Here is a 16,438-nt window from a genome sequence, read left to right on the forward strand (position 1 = left end):
GCTGCCTCACAGCACCAGGGACCCGGGTTCAATTACAGCATTGGATGCCTGTCTGTTCGGAGTTTCCAATTCTCCCTATGTCTGCATGGGTTTCTTCTGGGTGCTCCGGTTTCCCCCCTCAACCCAAAGATGTGCAGGTTAGGTGAATTGGCCATGCTAGATTGACATAGTGTTCAGGAATATATAGGCTAGCTGTGTTAGTCGGGGTTAATGTAGAGTAATAGGGTCTGGGTAGGTTGCTCTTTGGAGGGTTGGTGTGGACTTGTTAGGCCAAATGACCTGTTTCCACACTGTAGGGATTCTGTGAAAAGCAATATTGCATCAGCAGTGCATAGACAACTTGTGCTTTAAACTGTGGAAGGATCCTGCATGACACACAATCTCCCTCTAGATTTATACTTTACCCTTTTCCTTAAATGGACATCTCATTTTTGAGGAATCCGTCGAAAGCTTTTCTCAGCCCTGCTTTTTTTTTCTTTCCAACTGGATAACTTTTAATCCTCCAAGCTGACTGGTTCTACCCTCTAGCTAGAGCTGGGTAATTCTTCCATCTAGCTAAAGCTAAGTGAATCTTCTGATCCCATTTGCATCCTTGTGAATGACTTGAGTGACTGGATGTCTCTTCCATTTGTTGGAAGTGATTCTCAACCTGTTTGGCTGCATTGTGATTATACTTTCCTTGGCCTTCCAAGTCCTGGAGTGGCACTTGTACTTCTGCAAGTTTACTGATCATCCCTCCTACATTCAAACATAAATTGTTTATGTATGTCACGAGCAACAAGTGCCCCAACGCTGATCCTTGCAGAACCCCATTGGACACAGGCTTGCTGTCACAAACACATCTTTTGACCATCATCCTCTTCTTCCTGTCACTCAGCTAATTCTGGATCCAATTAATCAAATTTCCTTGGACACTGAGGGCTGTTAGATATCCTGTCAATATTCCATGTGGAACCTTATCAAAAGCTTTGCTGAAGACCCAAATAGATAACATAAAATCCATTGCCTTAACTACACACCTTTATTAACTCTTTGAATTTTCAATGAAGTTGATCAGACATGACCTCCCCTTAACAAAACTATGCTGGCTGTCTTTGACTAATCCCTGCCTCTCCAAGTGCAGGCTAATTCTGCCCCTCAGAAGTGATTTCAATAGTTTCCCCCCAACTGAGGTGAGATGGAACTCGACCATATTTTCCTGGTTTATCCCTTGCTCTCTTCTTGAATAACAGTACCATGATGGTTATCCTCCAGTCCTCCTGTGGCAAAGCAAAATCTTAATTAAGAAATTTTAAGAAAGAAATATGGAAATCTGTGGAGAAAGAACAGTTACCATTTCGTGTTGATAATTCTATTTTCCTTTTCTTAGATCCAGCCAGATCCACTGAAGATTTCCAGCATTTTACTGCTTTTATTTATGTTTGATTTTGATTTCCTGGTTCTAGTTTTAAAATGCAACCAATTTTATATCTATTGACCCTTTGTTCTTTATTTTTAAACCAATAAAAACTACCCGTTCCTCTTTTGTAATTCTTTTGTACATATTTTTGTGAGTTACTACTTTATTATCACACCTTAATTTGTCTTTTTTAAATGAGGGAAGAAAATCTAGTTCTGGTCTTTTGTATTTCGATTTTCTCATACCTGATAACAGTCTAATGAAGTATACTTTCTCTAAGTTCCAATAACCTTCCAATAGTTAATTTCAAAGCTGCATACCATATTTGAACGGAACACTTCCAAATGTTTTAGCTGATTGTTTTGTGTGTTAGTTTATGTACCTGTGAAGCATTCAGGAAATTACAGTGGCTTTCCCTTTCTCTCTGTGCTAGGTGATGCCTGATATCTTCATGCACCCACATCTACAGGTGTTTCCTCATCATGGTCTGCGGGGGATGCAAAGCCATGTCACCATGCACAGGGGTTACCAGGTAAAGACCTTCTGTTAGAGGTTCAGCTCATGGAGAGAGCTTTAAAACAATTGTGATTAAATGAATATCTTTATCACGTGTATATTGTATCTTTACTGCATACAAATAAGGAACGAGAGTAGTTCACTTAGTCCTTTTGAGCCTGCTCTGCTGTTCAGTAAGATCTTGATTGACCTATAACAAAGAACAATGCAGCCCAGGAACAGATCCTTGGGCCTGCCAAGCCTGTGCCAACATATTTTGCCCTTCCATATTAAAACTGTCTTCACTGACAGGATCAGTATCCCTCTGTTCCCTTCCCGTTCATGTATTTGTCCAGGTGCTGCTTGAATGCTGCTATTGTGTCTGCTTCCACCACCACTTCTGGCAGTGCACTAGAGATACTCACTACCCTTTGTGTGAAAAACGTGCCTCGCACATTGCTTTTAAACTCCACCCCTCTCCACTCTGGGGGGAGGGGGGGAAATGCCTCATGCTTTCTGCTCTATCCATGCCATTCACAATCTTAAATTTCTATCAGGTCGCCCCCTCAATCTCCTGCTTTCCAGTGAGAACAAACCCGGTTCTCTCCAACTTTCTTCACAGGTAAAATCCCCCCTACCAGGCAACATTCTGGTAAACCTTTTCCTTATCCTCTCCAAAGCATCCACATTTTCTTGGTATGCAATATTCCTAGTGTGGCCTAACTAAAGTTCAATGAAATTGCAGCATAATGTGTCAATCCTAATACTGAATGCCCCTTCCAATGAAGGCCAGCATGCCATAGCCTTTTTCACTAACTTCTCTACGTCCGCTGCCACCTTTAGTGGAGTTCTGTGGAGCTGCATACCCAGATTCCTCTGTAAATCAATACTCAATGGTTCTGCCATTCACTGTGTGATTTCCACCTGTACTTGACCTTCCAAATTGCGTCACCTCACATTTGTCCGGATAAAACTCCATCCGACACTTTTCTGCCTGTGCCACAAATTGATCTATATGATCTGATTTTAACCTAAACTCTATATTCCTACATATTCCTCCTGATAATCTTTCCTTTCCTTTGGTAATCAAAACTCTATAAACTTTTGCCTTAAAAATATTTTAAATATTTTGCATCCATTGCCTTTTGAAGAAGGGAATTCCACAGACTGACAACGCTCTGAGAGAACATTGTTTCCTCATCTCTCTGTTTAATGGGTGACTCCTTATTTTTAAACTGTGATCCTTAATTCTAGATTGTCCCAGCATCCATTCCATTAAGTACCCTCAGGATCTTTTTATTTTTCAATTAAGTCACCTCTGATTTTTCTAAACTTCAGAGGTTTGAGGGTCTCGCCTCATAGTCGTAGAGATCTACAGCACAGATAACGGGCTTTCATCTCATCGTGTTCACACCAGTCTAGCCTTTCTTCATGGTGGTCTACCCATTCTGGATATTAATCTAGTAAATGTCTTCTGAACTGCTTATGACATATTCACATCCCTTCATAAGTACGGCAATCAGCACTGTACACCAAATGCAGTCTTAACAATGCCTTATATAACTGAAGCATAAGTTCTTTACTCTTGCGTTCAGTTTCCCTCGCAATAAAACATGGCATTCTATTAATTTTCTAATAGTGCACTTCTCTAAATACAGGATTTCTGGGTTTTTTTTCGTTAAAGACTACAACAGCATCAAAACTTGTCTTTCTAGCAGAGCCCATAAAGCAGCTCATGATTGAATTGGGTTTGAAATACCAATCTTACCAAGTGTTTGGATTGTTTGATTGAAGCAGTGCCACTATATGTGATCACTTTCTAGGTAGTTTTTCTACCAGTCTGTAGCGGGCATGCATTACCTTAGTTTTCAAAGCTTTATAGAAATAATTCTTCTGTGAGGTGAGGTTCTGTGGTCTGTTTGTCTGTGCACCTTTTGCAGCTGTTGTTGCAAGTTGCCTTTGTTCACCTGGAGTGACCACTCAGCAGCAGATTTATCTGGTTCCCAAATTGGCAACTTTTTTCATCCTTAGCAGTTCCTTAATGTTATCATAATTTTCGTTGATCTGATCTTGGTCATTTTTGTGTGTTCCTAAAACACTAACAGCTGCTTCTAGCTGCTGTTGATTTGAAGGTTGACCGATGGCATTTTACCATCAACAACTTGAGTTTTCTTTGGAGATTGGCATTATTTCAAGTCTGAGCCTCAGTTGTTTGTAGTTCTTAGCAGATGCCAGTTTCCACACATCTTGCTCTCTATGCGGATGGGGTTTGGGGTGGGGGGACTGTTAGTACATGTTTAATGGTTGTCTTTTGATGAAACAGCATATATCAGCTTGGAATACAGTGTCCTGTGGTCTGTCAAGCACTCCCCTCCTCTCATCAAGATGGTGATCAGACATCTTTTATATTGCTCTGTGGGTGAATCAATCTGATGCCAGAGTTGAGATCCTGGGGGTATCCTTGTATTTTTTACTTTGCCTGCTGGCTGATGTAATCCAGTGAGTGCAAAGTCTCAAAAGAAGTCTGCATTACTGTTGTATTTCCCTACACTTTGACCCCCACAACATCATCCCCCATAGTCTTTGCAGTGAGATTTCCCCCCCATCATAATGAACTTGTCCTGTGGCGCATTTCCAATAGTTGTGTCCAGGTTCTCATAGAATTTGTCTTCACTATCCTCTAGTTAGTCATGGTTGGAGCGTATGCACTGATTATTGCATGCATCTTCTTAAGAAATAGCCATAGAGTCATGAAGTTATTTACGACCCTACTTCCAATCACAGACTTGATAGCAACGCCGACACCTGTCTTTCACCTGTCTCTCTTTGGCTTGTCAAACCAGAAGAATGTAGCCTGCAGGTAACTTTAACTGGCTGTCCCCTGATAGGTGAGTTTTGCTTTAAACTCAATGTTGCAATATTGTATTGCAATCATTCCCTGCCAAACAGAGAAGCTCTGGGTTTGGGAAGTGTTGATTTTATTTCCCCAGATCAATTTGTATTTCGAAAGAGCTAAGAACAGTTTTCGTATCTTTTCTTTTGTCTTGTCTGCAATATATATGGCTTGTGAGTGAATATGAAAGAAGTGCATTTTGGAATCCAACAGGATCTGTATTTATATCCTGGGAGGTTTAGTATACAAAGAGTTTATTACAGTGAGGATGGATTGCACACGGCCAACCCCAAACTCTTGGCTTTGAGCATCTGTTTCCAGTGGTTTGACAAGTTGAGATGGCTGAAGGTGTTAACACCAGTGGATGATCTACACCACTTTCTGTGCCCATGAAGTTTACAGCTGTCCAAGCTTGGCAATATTTGATTGCCAGTAAGGGGATGTTGTTTCCTCTGCTACTGTTTTGTTCTGAACTGAGGAAAAGCGGTTGGAGGTGGGTATGGAGAAATAATGATGGGGAATGAGGAAATGGCAAAGAAGTGGAAAAAATATTTTGCTTCAGACTTTATATTAGAAGACATTAATAGCATTCTTAAGGTACTAAACAGTCAAGGGCAATAGAGGGACAGAAATAAATACAATAACAATCACTTGAGGAAAAAGTATGGGAGAAACTAATGGGGCTGAATGCTGATCACTCCCCTGGACCTGATGAGATGCATCCCAGATATTAAAGGAAGTGGTTACTGTTATGATCCCAGCTGAAGTTATTACTGGACAAATTAGATCCCAGATGGAAATCAAGCTTGATAGATTTTTTTTGGTTTGAACAAGGTGCTTTCTCACTGAAATATATGCACGCAATGTTGCAGATTTAGTTTTAACAATAAAACATAGTTTATAATGCAAAGTAAATTAAGGTAAAACCGAATAAACAAAACTATTTACACAAAACATGTAAAGATTTTAAAATACAGAGTAAAACTACAATCCAATTAATTCTAAAATGCGACCCTTTTAGTACTCACACTGGAAAGATTTCCCTTCTGTATTGCTCTAGTAGGGTTTAATTTAACTATAGTTTCAACTCCTAGTTAATAGAATAGGGTAGCTTCTTTTTGGAGTATTCATATAACTCTGCTTAAACTTTCTGTGTCAAATAACTCCTTCAGGGTTTTAACCAAACTATTCTGATCTGGAACTTGTACTAAATGTCTTACACTGACAATTCCAGAAGATCAAAGACTATTGTTTTACACATGTGGCTTCAGCTAAGAGCCCTGCAGAACAGCTCAAGCTCAAATTAAATTCAAACTCTTTCTCCTCCAGCTAATTTCCCCCGATCAAAACCAAGTAATCAATCCCAGACCTTCTAAATTGGAGTGTACTTCACAACTGTGTGCATTGTTCACTCATGAAATTCTTCCCAAGGTAAACAAAAACTCATTATTTTCCAGGAAATCTATCTTTCTTGCTGTCTTTGTCAAAAAAAAATTATCATGGCTACAGCAGTACTTGCAAGTTAATCAGTAAACCCCTTCACACACACAACCCATATGCTTCTATTTAAATTTTTAAAAAAGCTCAAAAATAAATAATATTAAAATATGTAAAAATCACACACCTTATATCACAATACAAAAACAGTGGATAGGCGATGGCCTCATGGTCATCACTAGGTCACTAGTGTTTTAAACGGGAGACCCAAATACTGAGGACTTGGGTTTGAATGCCACCATGGCAGATGGTGGAATTTGAATCTAATAATAATCTGGAAGTAAGAGTTTCTGCTGCATAATGGCAGAGTGGTTAGAACTGTTGCTACACAATGCCAGGGACACTGATTCTATTCCAGCCTTGGCCGACTGCCTGTGTGGAGTTAGCACATGGTCCCCGTGGCTGTGTGGATTTCCTCCGGATGCCCCAGTTTCCCCCTATAGTCCAACGAGGTGCAGGTTAGGTGGATTGGCCAAGCTAAATTGCCCATAGTGTTCAGGGATGTACAAGGTAGATGGATTAGCCATGGGAAATGTAGGGATATAAGGATCCGGTGGTCTGGGGTGGGATGCTCTTCAGAGAGTCAGTGTGGACTTGATGGGTGAAATGACCTGCTTCCATACTGTGGGGATTCTATCATTTCTATGATAATGATGATCATAAAACCTTTGCTGATTGTTGGAAAAATCTATCTGATTCAATGATGTCCTTTTAGGAAGGGAAATCTGCCACCCTTACCTGGTCTGGTGTATATGACTCCAGCCCCTCAGCAATGTGATTTACTCTTAACTGCCCTCTGGGCAATTAAGGATGGGCAATAAATGCTGGTCCAGCTAGTGACACCTGTGTACCATGAATGAATTAAGAAAAAATGCAATGATAAAATTTCTTTCAAAGTATCTTTAGATTCTGGAAATTCCCTGCGTCATATCCCAGCAGCACCAATATCTCTACATACTTCACCACAAAAAAAACTGATGTAGATGGATACGATTTGGAGGTACTGGGGTGGACAAAGTTAAAAAGCACACAGCACCAAGTTATAGTCCAACAGGTTTATTTGGAAGCACTAGCTTTCGGAGTGCTGCTCCTTCATCGGCTGGTTGTGGAATATAAGATCAGAAGACTCAAAATTTTTAGCACGCGTTGACAGTATGATGCATTATAATTGAAAAAGACCTGGGTTGTTTCAGTCTCTCATCTTTTAGAAAGATCATGTTGGTTTTAGCACTTTCATATATAAAACCCAGGACTTTTTAAAAAAAAAGTTACATTCTCAAGTGAAGTTTAACAATAAGTGCCATGTCAGTTCAGATAATGCATTGAAGGTGTGAGGCTGTCTGTGCCCCAATGTTCAGACTGATTCTATTTCTTAAAAAAAAGTATGCAATCTTACATGGATTAATGCAGTTTTTGAGCAAAATAAGATGTAATTCTGCAAGTACAAATTCACCCCACAACTTAAATGTGTATGTGCGCATGTGGGTGGGTGTGTGTGTGTTATTGGGGGCGGGGGAAAGAGTGTGTGTGAGTGTAAAGGGGTATAAGTTTTGTGAAATACAGGATCTGTTCAGATGAGGAATGTAATGGACACTTGAAAGTACTCAAGGGTGCCCTCATAAGAACGAGTACAATGCTCAACTCATCGACCGCCAGTTCCAATGTGCCACAGCAAGCGACCATAATGACCTCCTCAGGAGACAGACAGTGGCTGCCAACTGACAGGGTACCCCTCATTGTCCCGTACTTCCCAGGAGCCGAAAAACTACGCCATGTTCTTCGTGATCTGCAACACATTATCAATGAGGATGAGCACCTCGTCAAGACCTTCCCCACACCTCCACTTCTTGCCTTTTAAACAGCCACCAAACCTCAAACAGATCATTGTCCGTGATAAACTGCCTGGCTTTCAGGACAATACCATACAATCCTGTCATGGCAGATGCTGCAAAAAGTGTCAGAGTGTTGACATGGATACCACCATTTCGCATGGGGACAACACTCGCCATGTATGTGGCAGATAGTCATGTGACTCGGCCAAAGTGTCTATTGCCTAAACTGCAGGCAAGGATACCCTGAGGAGTGGTATACTGGTGAGGCTGAGCAGAAGCTACTGCAATGGATGAATGGGCACCGCACAATAATCACCAGCCAGGAGTGTTCCGTCCCAGTCGGTGAACACTTCAGCGGTTCAGGGCATTCAGCCTCTGACCTTCGGGTGACCATCCTCCAAGGCAGACTTTGGGACAGGCAACAACGCAAAGTGGGCAAGCAGAGGCTGATAGCTAAGTTCAGTACCCATGAGGATGGCCTCAACCAGGACCTGGGGGTCATATCATACTACAGGTGACCCCATTGCATGGTACACACACACACAGACACACTTATCCTTTCTCATGCACCACCTCTCTCTTGCTCTCGCGCACGCACACGCACACACCATCTCACAGCCTTATACTCCTTTGCACTCACACACACACACACACACACACACACACATATTGTGGGGTGAATTTGTACTTTCAGAATTACATTTTATTTTGCTCAAACACTGCATTAATCCATCCATGTAAGATTCTGTAAATCCCTTTTTTTATGAGTAGGATCAGCCTGAACATTGGGGCACAGACAGCCTCACACAGGGCACCTCGCACCTTCAGTGCATTATCTGAGCTGACATGGCACTTATTGTTAAACTTCACTTGAGAATGAAACTTTCAAAAAGAAGTTCTGGGATTTACATATGAAAGAACTGAAACCAACATAGTTATTCTAAAAGGTGAGAGATTTAACAAACAATCCAGGTATTTTTCAATATATAATTTCAGTTGCATCACACTGTAGACCTTTGCTATAAATTCTGTGTCTAATGATCTTATTCTGTACAAGCACCTGATGAAGGAGCAGCGCTCCAAAAGGTAGTGCTTCCACATAAACCTGTTGGGCTATAGCCTGGTGTTCTGTGATTTTTAACAATATAGATGGAGTGGGATAAGGAACAAAGAACTGATGAATTATTGTATCCAACTTGGGTATACCTCCTTCACTACACTCTCTTGACAGTTATTAAATATGCTGCTGAACATCTCTGTACTGTTTCACACTTGGAATATTCTTTCATTGATCCCAATTTTGCATCTTTGCCTGAGTCAAATTAACTCATGAGAATCAGTCAGAGAGTGAACAAAAAGGGTTAGATAAAGAGAGAGTTTACTTCTGCATAATGCCATTTACAAATCTCAGCAAGTTCCAAATGATTTTCTTTTCTATGTAGTGAATGTGGGAACGAAAGGCATATGGCAGGTGATTTATGGAAACAAGATCCCACAGACATGTTCATGACAGGTCACCTAAAATGCTGTATAACTATTTTACATTTCAATGAGAAACATCTCTGAGATAAATGACCACATAATCTGTTCTACTAATTGTTGGTTGAAAACCAATAAAGGCCAACCTTTATTTTTACTCCTCTGCTGTTTGAGTAGATGCTGAGATCCTTTCACTGAGAAGACTGTTTTGGCCTAATGTATTATCTCCTCTAACAGTCTAGCACCTCCTCAGCAGTGCTCTGTGGTGTAGGCTTGGACAACAGGCTTATTTCTCTGAACTCTAGCCTTTCTGAATCAGCTGTGTGTGACACCCAGTGAACCTCAGACAGTATGTGAATTGATTGGGTAGTATCTGCACCTAAATGCCTAAGCAATAGTTCCTGTTGCCTTACTTCTTCAATGTAGTAACTTAGACATTGAGATACACCATGTCTGAATAGACTGACTGACCGTCTGGATGCTACTGCTTTGAGTTGCTTTGTGACATGATCCCTTTCATTTTGAGGACCTGCTGCACCTGGAGGATCAATTCAGTGACTTAAACCATGGAGCATCGCAAAGCACCATCGAAAGATACACCTTCCTGCACAAGTATGAAAAGGTGAGGTTTTTTTCCCAGCTAGCCTTTGCCCATAGCAATCATCTTCTCAGGGTATCTCTCCGGGTTCTAAGAAATATTAATTTGAAGCTAATTGTGCCAAGCTAGTGAATTGGAACTGTGTGACCACAGTCTCTTTTCCAATTGCCTGTCTCAAAATATGGTATTAAAGCTCTTCTGTATTTGGCAGCGTTGGGATTAATATTGCATTAGTCTGTTCATTTCACTCGACAAATTTGATATTGCAGAGGACACTGGAGACCTGTGAGGAAGGGAAGGAGGCAGCTGAGGTGGAAGAGAAATGCACAATATGTCTGTCACCTTTAGAGGAAGGAGAAGATGTCAGGTGAGAAACCTCAGCAGAAGTCTAAGTTGTCACTGCATCCACCTATATCTAATTTAACTAACCCCTTAAAAATTTGAATGACATTATTCTTGGGAGTTTAGAAGACTGAGAGACAAAGGTGTAGACTACTCAATCTCTCTATGTAAGAGAGTCCCCTCATACGTGCAAGTCAAGTGAGCCTTTGTGGCACTCACTCTTGGGTGAGGAAACCAAAATTGTACACATACTCCAGGTGTGGTCTCACCAGTACCTTTTGTATAAAACTGTCATACTCTGATCCCTTTGTATTAGGAGCCAGTTGCTTTCCTAACTGCTGAATATTGATTTTCGTAAGTTTTGTACAGGAAACATCCAAATCCATCTGCTGGTATTTCCCATTCTCCCATAATTTTAAAAAGTACTACTTTGATTTTCCTTAATAATAATGTCACGCTTATACAAATTTTCTGTATATCTTGTCGTGTTCTCCCTCATTCATTTAACCTATTTCTATCCTTTTGTAACTTGACTCTGTCCGGGTTCTATCTACCTTTGTATTATTAGTAAACTTGCACTTTGATCTGGTGACCGTGAAGGAGCAGTAATTCATTTCCAAGTCAGGCTGCTGAGTAGCTTGGAGATAAGCTTGCAGGTGGCAGTGTCCCATCTTGCTGCTTCCTTGACCCTCTAGATGCTAGAGGTTCAGATTTGGAAGGTGCAGTTGAAGGAGCTTGGTGAGTTATTGCCATGATTCTTGCTGATGTTACCCACTGCGGTGATACTTTGAAGTTTGCCATGCTATTGTCATATCTTTTAATCTGTTTCCCCAGTCTGCCTTAGCTATCTTGTTTCTGCAACCATTGATGGCTGTTAGATCAAGCTTATATCTAAGTTATTAATTCACTTATCAACTTGTGTAGGCTTTACATAATTTGCTGTATTGTGCCATTAGCTTCAACTTATTTCTACTTCTCCCTGACCTTCTGTTAGCTTACTGTCCCTTCTTGACCCATTCTGCTTATTTTTAACCAAATAATTTCTCTGCTTTGCAGGTTTGGCATTTCTCTTCATGCTTGTAAATTTATACGTAGCAGAATCCTTTCCACACTTCCCCTCCACCCTATCCATTTTCTGATATAAAACCCTATCCGCTGTCTTCGCTATCAGATTGACCAGGACACCTACACTGGGTCACTTTCATGCATCACTTATATGCAGTTCCTTGGGTTTCATCACTGTTCTGATGTCATTTTGTTCCAATTTAGAATATTCTCTTTAGATTTCCCAGTGTTAGATTGGCCTATCCCATTAATGCTCATCTCTTCTGTTCATCCTTACAAACATTTTTGTGCTGAAATGTTTACTTTGGTCTCAAGCTTACGAAAAGTCAGACTGAGGCTTGCTTTTTGAGATGTAGAATCCTCCTGAGTTGAATTTGTGCTTGGAAATCTTTCCAGATCTTAACAATCAAAATCTCCCCACGAGCTAATTGACACAGGGTCAATAAGATTAAGCAGGTAAATGCGTGGCTCAGTGATTACTGTGGGCAAAATGGGTTTGAATTCATGAAGCATTGGCACCAGTGGTGGGAAAATGAGAACTGTTCCGATGGGGCGATCTTCATCTGAACCGTGGTGAGACCAGAGTCCTAGTGAATTGCATAACTAGGGTTGTTGATGGGGGAGGGAGTTCAATTATAGGGGAACATAGAAAACCCAAATTAACGGAGGAGGTAAGATTGCGGAACTCTGGAGGGGTTATTAAAGTCTCCAGCACAGGCACAAATAGGACAGTGTGTTTGGAAAGGGTTATCAACCAAACTTCAAACACTCTGGACAAATGAATGACAGTGAGAAGAGGGCCAATTAATACAGGACTGAAGGTGTTGGATCTGAAAGTACACAGTATAAGGAATAAGGTAAATGAGCTTAGGGCGCAGATTGAAATTGGCAGGTAAGGCATCACGGAGATGTGACTTCAAGGGGATCAGGATTGGGAGCTGAACATGAAAGATATACATCCTATCAACAAGCTATGGAGGTGGGCAGAGGGGGTGGGGTTGACCTATTAGTCAGGAATGAAATGAAATCAATAGCAAGAAATGAAGTTGGGTCAGAATCTGTGTGGGTACAGCTGAGGAACCACAAAGGTGAAAAAAAAACATAGTTGGAGTTATGTTGGTTGAGAGTGTGTTGCTTTTGCACAGTAGGTCAGGCAGCATCCAAGGAGCAGGAAAGTCTGCCTGAACCGCTGTGCTTTTCCAGCAACACACACTCAACTCTGATCTCCAGCATCTGCAGACCTCACTGTCCCATAGTTGGAGTTATGTAGAAGCCTCCAAACAGTAGTCAGGAGCTGGGTGCAAGATATACCAGGAGATAGAAAAGATGTGTAGGAAAGGCAAAGTTACAGTGATCATGTGGGATTTCAAGATGCAGGAGGACTGGGAAAATCAGGTTGGTAGTGGATTGCACTTAAAAGGAATTTGTGGAATGTCTACGAGATGGCTTTTTGGAGCAGCTTGTTGGTGGAGCCCCCTCAGGAACTGGCAATACTGGATTTAATGTGCTATGAGGCAGACTTGATAAGGAAGCTTAAGGTAAAGGAACCCTTAGGAGGCAATGATCATTGAATTTACTCTACAGTTTGAGAGGAAGAAGATAGAATCAGAGGTATTGGTATGTCAGTTGAGCAAAGGCAACTACAGAGGCATGAAGGAGGAGCTGACCAGAATTGACTGAGAGAGGAGCCTTGCAGGAAAGACAGTGGAACAGCAATGGCAGGAGTTTCTGGGAGTAATTCAGGAGGCACTGCAGAGATTCGTCCCGAGGACAAAGAAGTATGGTACAGGGAGGATGAGGCAACCATGGCTGACCAGGGAAGTCAGGGATCACATCAAAGCAAAAGAGAAAGCATGTCATGTGGTGAAGGACAGTGGGAAACCAGAGGATTGGGAAACTTGCCAACCAAGAGCAACAAAAAAAAAAGAAATAAAGAGGGAAAAGATTAAATATGAGGGTAAGCTAGCCAGTAATATAAAGGAAAACTGCAAGAATTTCTTTAGATATATAAAAGGCAAAAGAGAGTCAAAAGTGAACATTGGGCTGCTGGAAAATGTTGCTGGAGAGATAGTAGTGGGGAAACCAGGAAATGACTGAGGAACTGAATAATTACTTTGTGTCAGTCTTCTCGTTGGAAATTTTGGGATAAATAATATTTCAAAAATTTGAGAGTGAGGGGGCAGAGCTGATTTTGGTGGCCATCACCAAGGAGAAGGTGTTAAAAAAACTGGTTTGAAGGTGGATAAATTATCTGGACCAGATGACTACACCCCAGAATTCTGAATGAGGTAGCTGAATAGCTAGTGGAGGCTTTAGTGATTATCTTTCGAGAATTGCTATAGTCCGGGAGGGTCCCTTTTGGATGGGACCGAACATGTCACCCCTGTTTAAAAAAGCGAGTAAGGCAAAAGATGGAAAATTACAGACCGATTTGCCTAACCTCTATTCTGGTTAAGATCCTGGAATTCATCGTGAAGAATGAGATTTCTGCATATTTGGAAGTTTATGGTAAAATAGGGCAAAGTCAGCATTGTTTCATCAATCTGCTAGAATTCTTTGAGGAAGTAACGAGCAGGTTTGACTCAGGAGAGCCAATGGATGTTATCTATGTGGACTTCAAGAACGCCTTTGATAAAGTATCGCACAGGAGTAAGATAAGGGACAATGATGTAAGAGACAAGGTGCTAGCGTGGATAGAATCATGGCTACCTGGTATAAAGCAGAAAGTGGGGATAAAAGGATGTTTCTCAGGATGGCAGCCGGTGACAAGTGGTGTTCCACAAGGCTTAGTATTGGGACCACAACTTTTCATTTTATACGTTAATGATCTAGATGATAGAACTGAGGGCATACTGGCTATGTTTGCAGACAATATAAAGAGAGGTAGATGGACAGGTAACATTGAGGAGGCGGGGAGTCTGCAGAAGAATTTCGACAGATTAGGAAAGTGGGCAAAGAAGTCCCGTACAACGTGGGAACGTGTGAGGTCATGGACTTTGGGAGGAAGAATCGAGGCATGGGCTATTTTCTAAATGGGGAGAAAATTCAGAAATCCGATTTGCAAAGAGACTTGGGAGTTCTAGTCCAGGATTCTCTCAAGGTAAACTTGCAGGTTGAGTCAGAAGTTAGGAAGGCAAATCAATGATGGCATTTATTTGGAGAGGACTTGAATATAAAAGTAGGGATGTACTTCTGAGGCTCTGGTGAGACCATGTTTGGAGTATTGTGCGCAGTTTCGCACCCCATATCTCAGGAAGGATGTACTGGCCCTGGACCGTGTTCAGAGGAGATTCACGAGAACAGTTCCAGGAATGAAAAGCTTAGCGTATAAGGAATGTTTGAGGACTCAGGGTCTATACTTGGAGGTTATAAGGACGAGGAGGTGGATCGAATTGAAACATACAGAATACAGAATGGCCTGGACAGAGTGGATGTTGGGAAGGTGTTTCCATTGGTAGGAGAGACTAGGGCCTGAGGGCACCGCCTTAGAGTAATGGGAAGACCCATGAGAACGGAGATAAATCGAAACGTCTTCAGCCAGAGAGTGATGAATCTATGGAATTCATTGCCACAGAAAGCTGTGGAAGCCAGGTCATTGAGTCTCTAAGACTGAGATAGATAGTTCTTGATTGTCAAGGGGATCAAGGGTTACAGAGAGAAAGTGGGAAAATATGGTTGAGAAATATCAGCCATGATTGAATAGCAGTGCAAACTCTGTGGACTGAATGGCCTTATTTCTGCTGCTGTATCTTATGGGCTTATATTGGTGGGGAATTCAATTTGTGAATTGTCAGTAGCATCACAGATAACGGTTACCGAGATGCCAGGCCATTCGTAACACTGTTAACTCTTCATTGCAGGCGCCTCCCATGCATGCATCTCTTCCACCAGATTTGTGTGGACCAATGGTTGGCCACCAGTAAGAAGTGTCCCATTTGTCGAGTGGACATTGAAGCCCAGCTTCCTGTTGACACCTAACTGCCTGGAAACAACAGAAGGTAAAATTGTGCGATTGTGTAGTACAAAATCTTCAGCTGTCAGTGCAGACCTAGAAGATAGTAAGATAGAAGAGGGATTTGACAGAAGAGTAAGGGTGATAGTGTAGAATAAAAAAGGACCCACAGGAAGTGTGTGTGTGTGTGTGTGTGTGTGTGTGTGTGTGTGTGTGTGAGAGAGAGAATATCAGATTGCCCTGTTTATTCTTAAGGGACAATTTATATTCTGCAGTATTCAATTATAGTTGCACAATTGTGTGATTACAAAGTTTGGGTCTCCCTTAGATACTAAAGTGTTAGTCACTTCTATAAGCATTTCAAGCATCTGCTACTACTCTACAACCTCTAACCACCAATGTTGCTCAGGGGCAGCATGTAGATGAGAAATTCAGAAAGGCCCAAGGGAAGAGCTTTGGATGATGCCAGAAGTAATGCTAGGGGAGCAGGAATGAGGCAATCGCTGGTGATTCTTCAGCCATTCTTAGATTATTGAGAAAGGACCAGGTGAGAGCAGTGTCACCCAACTGGAGGAGAGTGGCAGGGGATTGCAGGGTGATGGTGTGGTCACCATGTCAAAGGCTTGAGACAGGTCAGAGGAAGGAAAGTTTACCTTTGTCCCAGAGTTGCACGCAGGATGTCATTCACAATTAAGCTCAGTCTTTAGAAACAGCATGAATTCTTAATTAAAGCTCCTTCCTAATGAACCTGCTGATTTGTCAACTTCATTTGAGCCTGCTTTACCTCACGTGGCTTGCAGAGAAAGTTCCAGGTTTTTAATCACTGTGTGAATAAGTATTTTCTGACATTTTCACCAATAGTCTAAAGTTACTGTAAAGTTACAGT

The 16,438-nt window shown here is 41.5% G+C and overlaps 1 protein-coding gene across 4 annotated transcripts in view; it reads left to right on the plus strand.

Moving 5' to 3' along the window:
- The window catches only part of LOC140494498 (uncharacterized), a 90,666-nt gene that overhangs the window by 62,219 nt on the left and 12,009 nt on the right, over nucleotides 1–16,438 (plus strand). For all 4 annotated transcript variants that reach the window (XM_072593745.1, XM_072593743.1, XM_072593744.1 and 1 more), the window contains exons 11-14: nucleotides 1,833–1,931; nucleotides 10,122–10,217; nucleotides 10,463–10,560; nucleotides 15,461–15,598. In XM_072593745.1, the coding sequence (XP_072449846.1) occupies nucleotides 1,833–1,931; nucleotides 10,122–10,217; nucleotides 10,463–10,560; nucleotides 15,461–15,578 (411 nt within the window). In that variant the 3' untranslated portion in view covers nucleotides 15,579–15,598. The remainder of the gene's footprint in view (nucleotides 1–1,832; nucleotides 1,932–10,121; nucleotides 10,218–10,462; nucleotides 10,561–15,460; nucleotides 15,599–16,438) is intronic.

Source organism: Chiloscyllium punctatum, chromosome 24 (assembly GCF_047496795.1).
Source record: "Chiloscyllium punctatum isolate Juve2018m chromosome 24, sChiPun1.3, whole genome shotgun sequence".
Taxonomy (NCBI): Eukaryota; Metazoa; Chordata; class Chondrichthyes; order Orectolobiformes; family Hemiscylliidae; genus Chiloscyllium; species Chiloscyllium punctatum.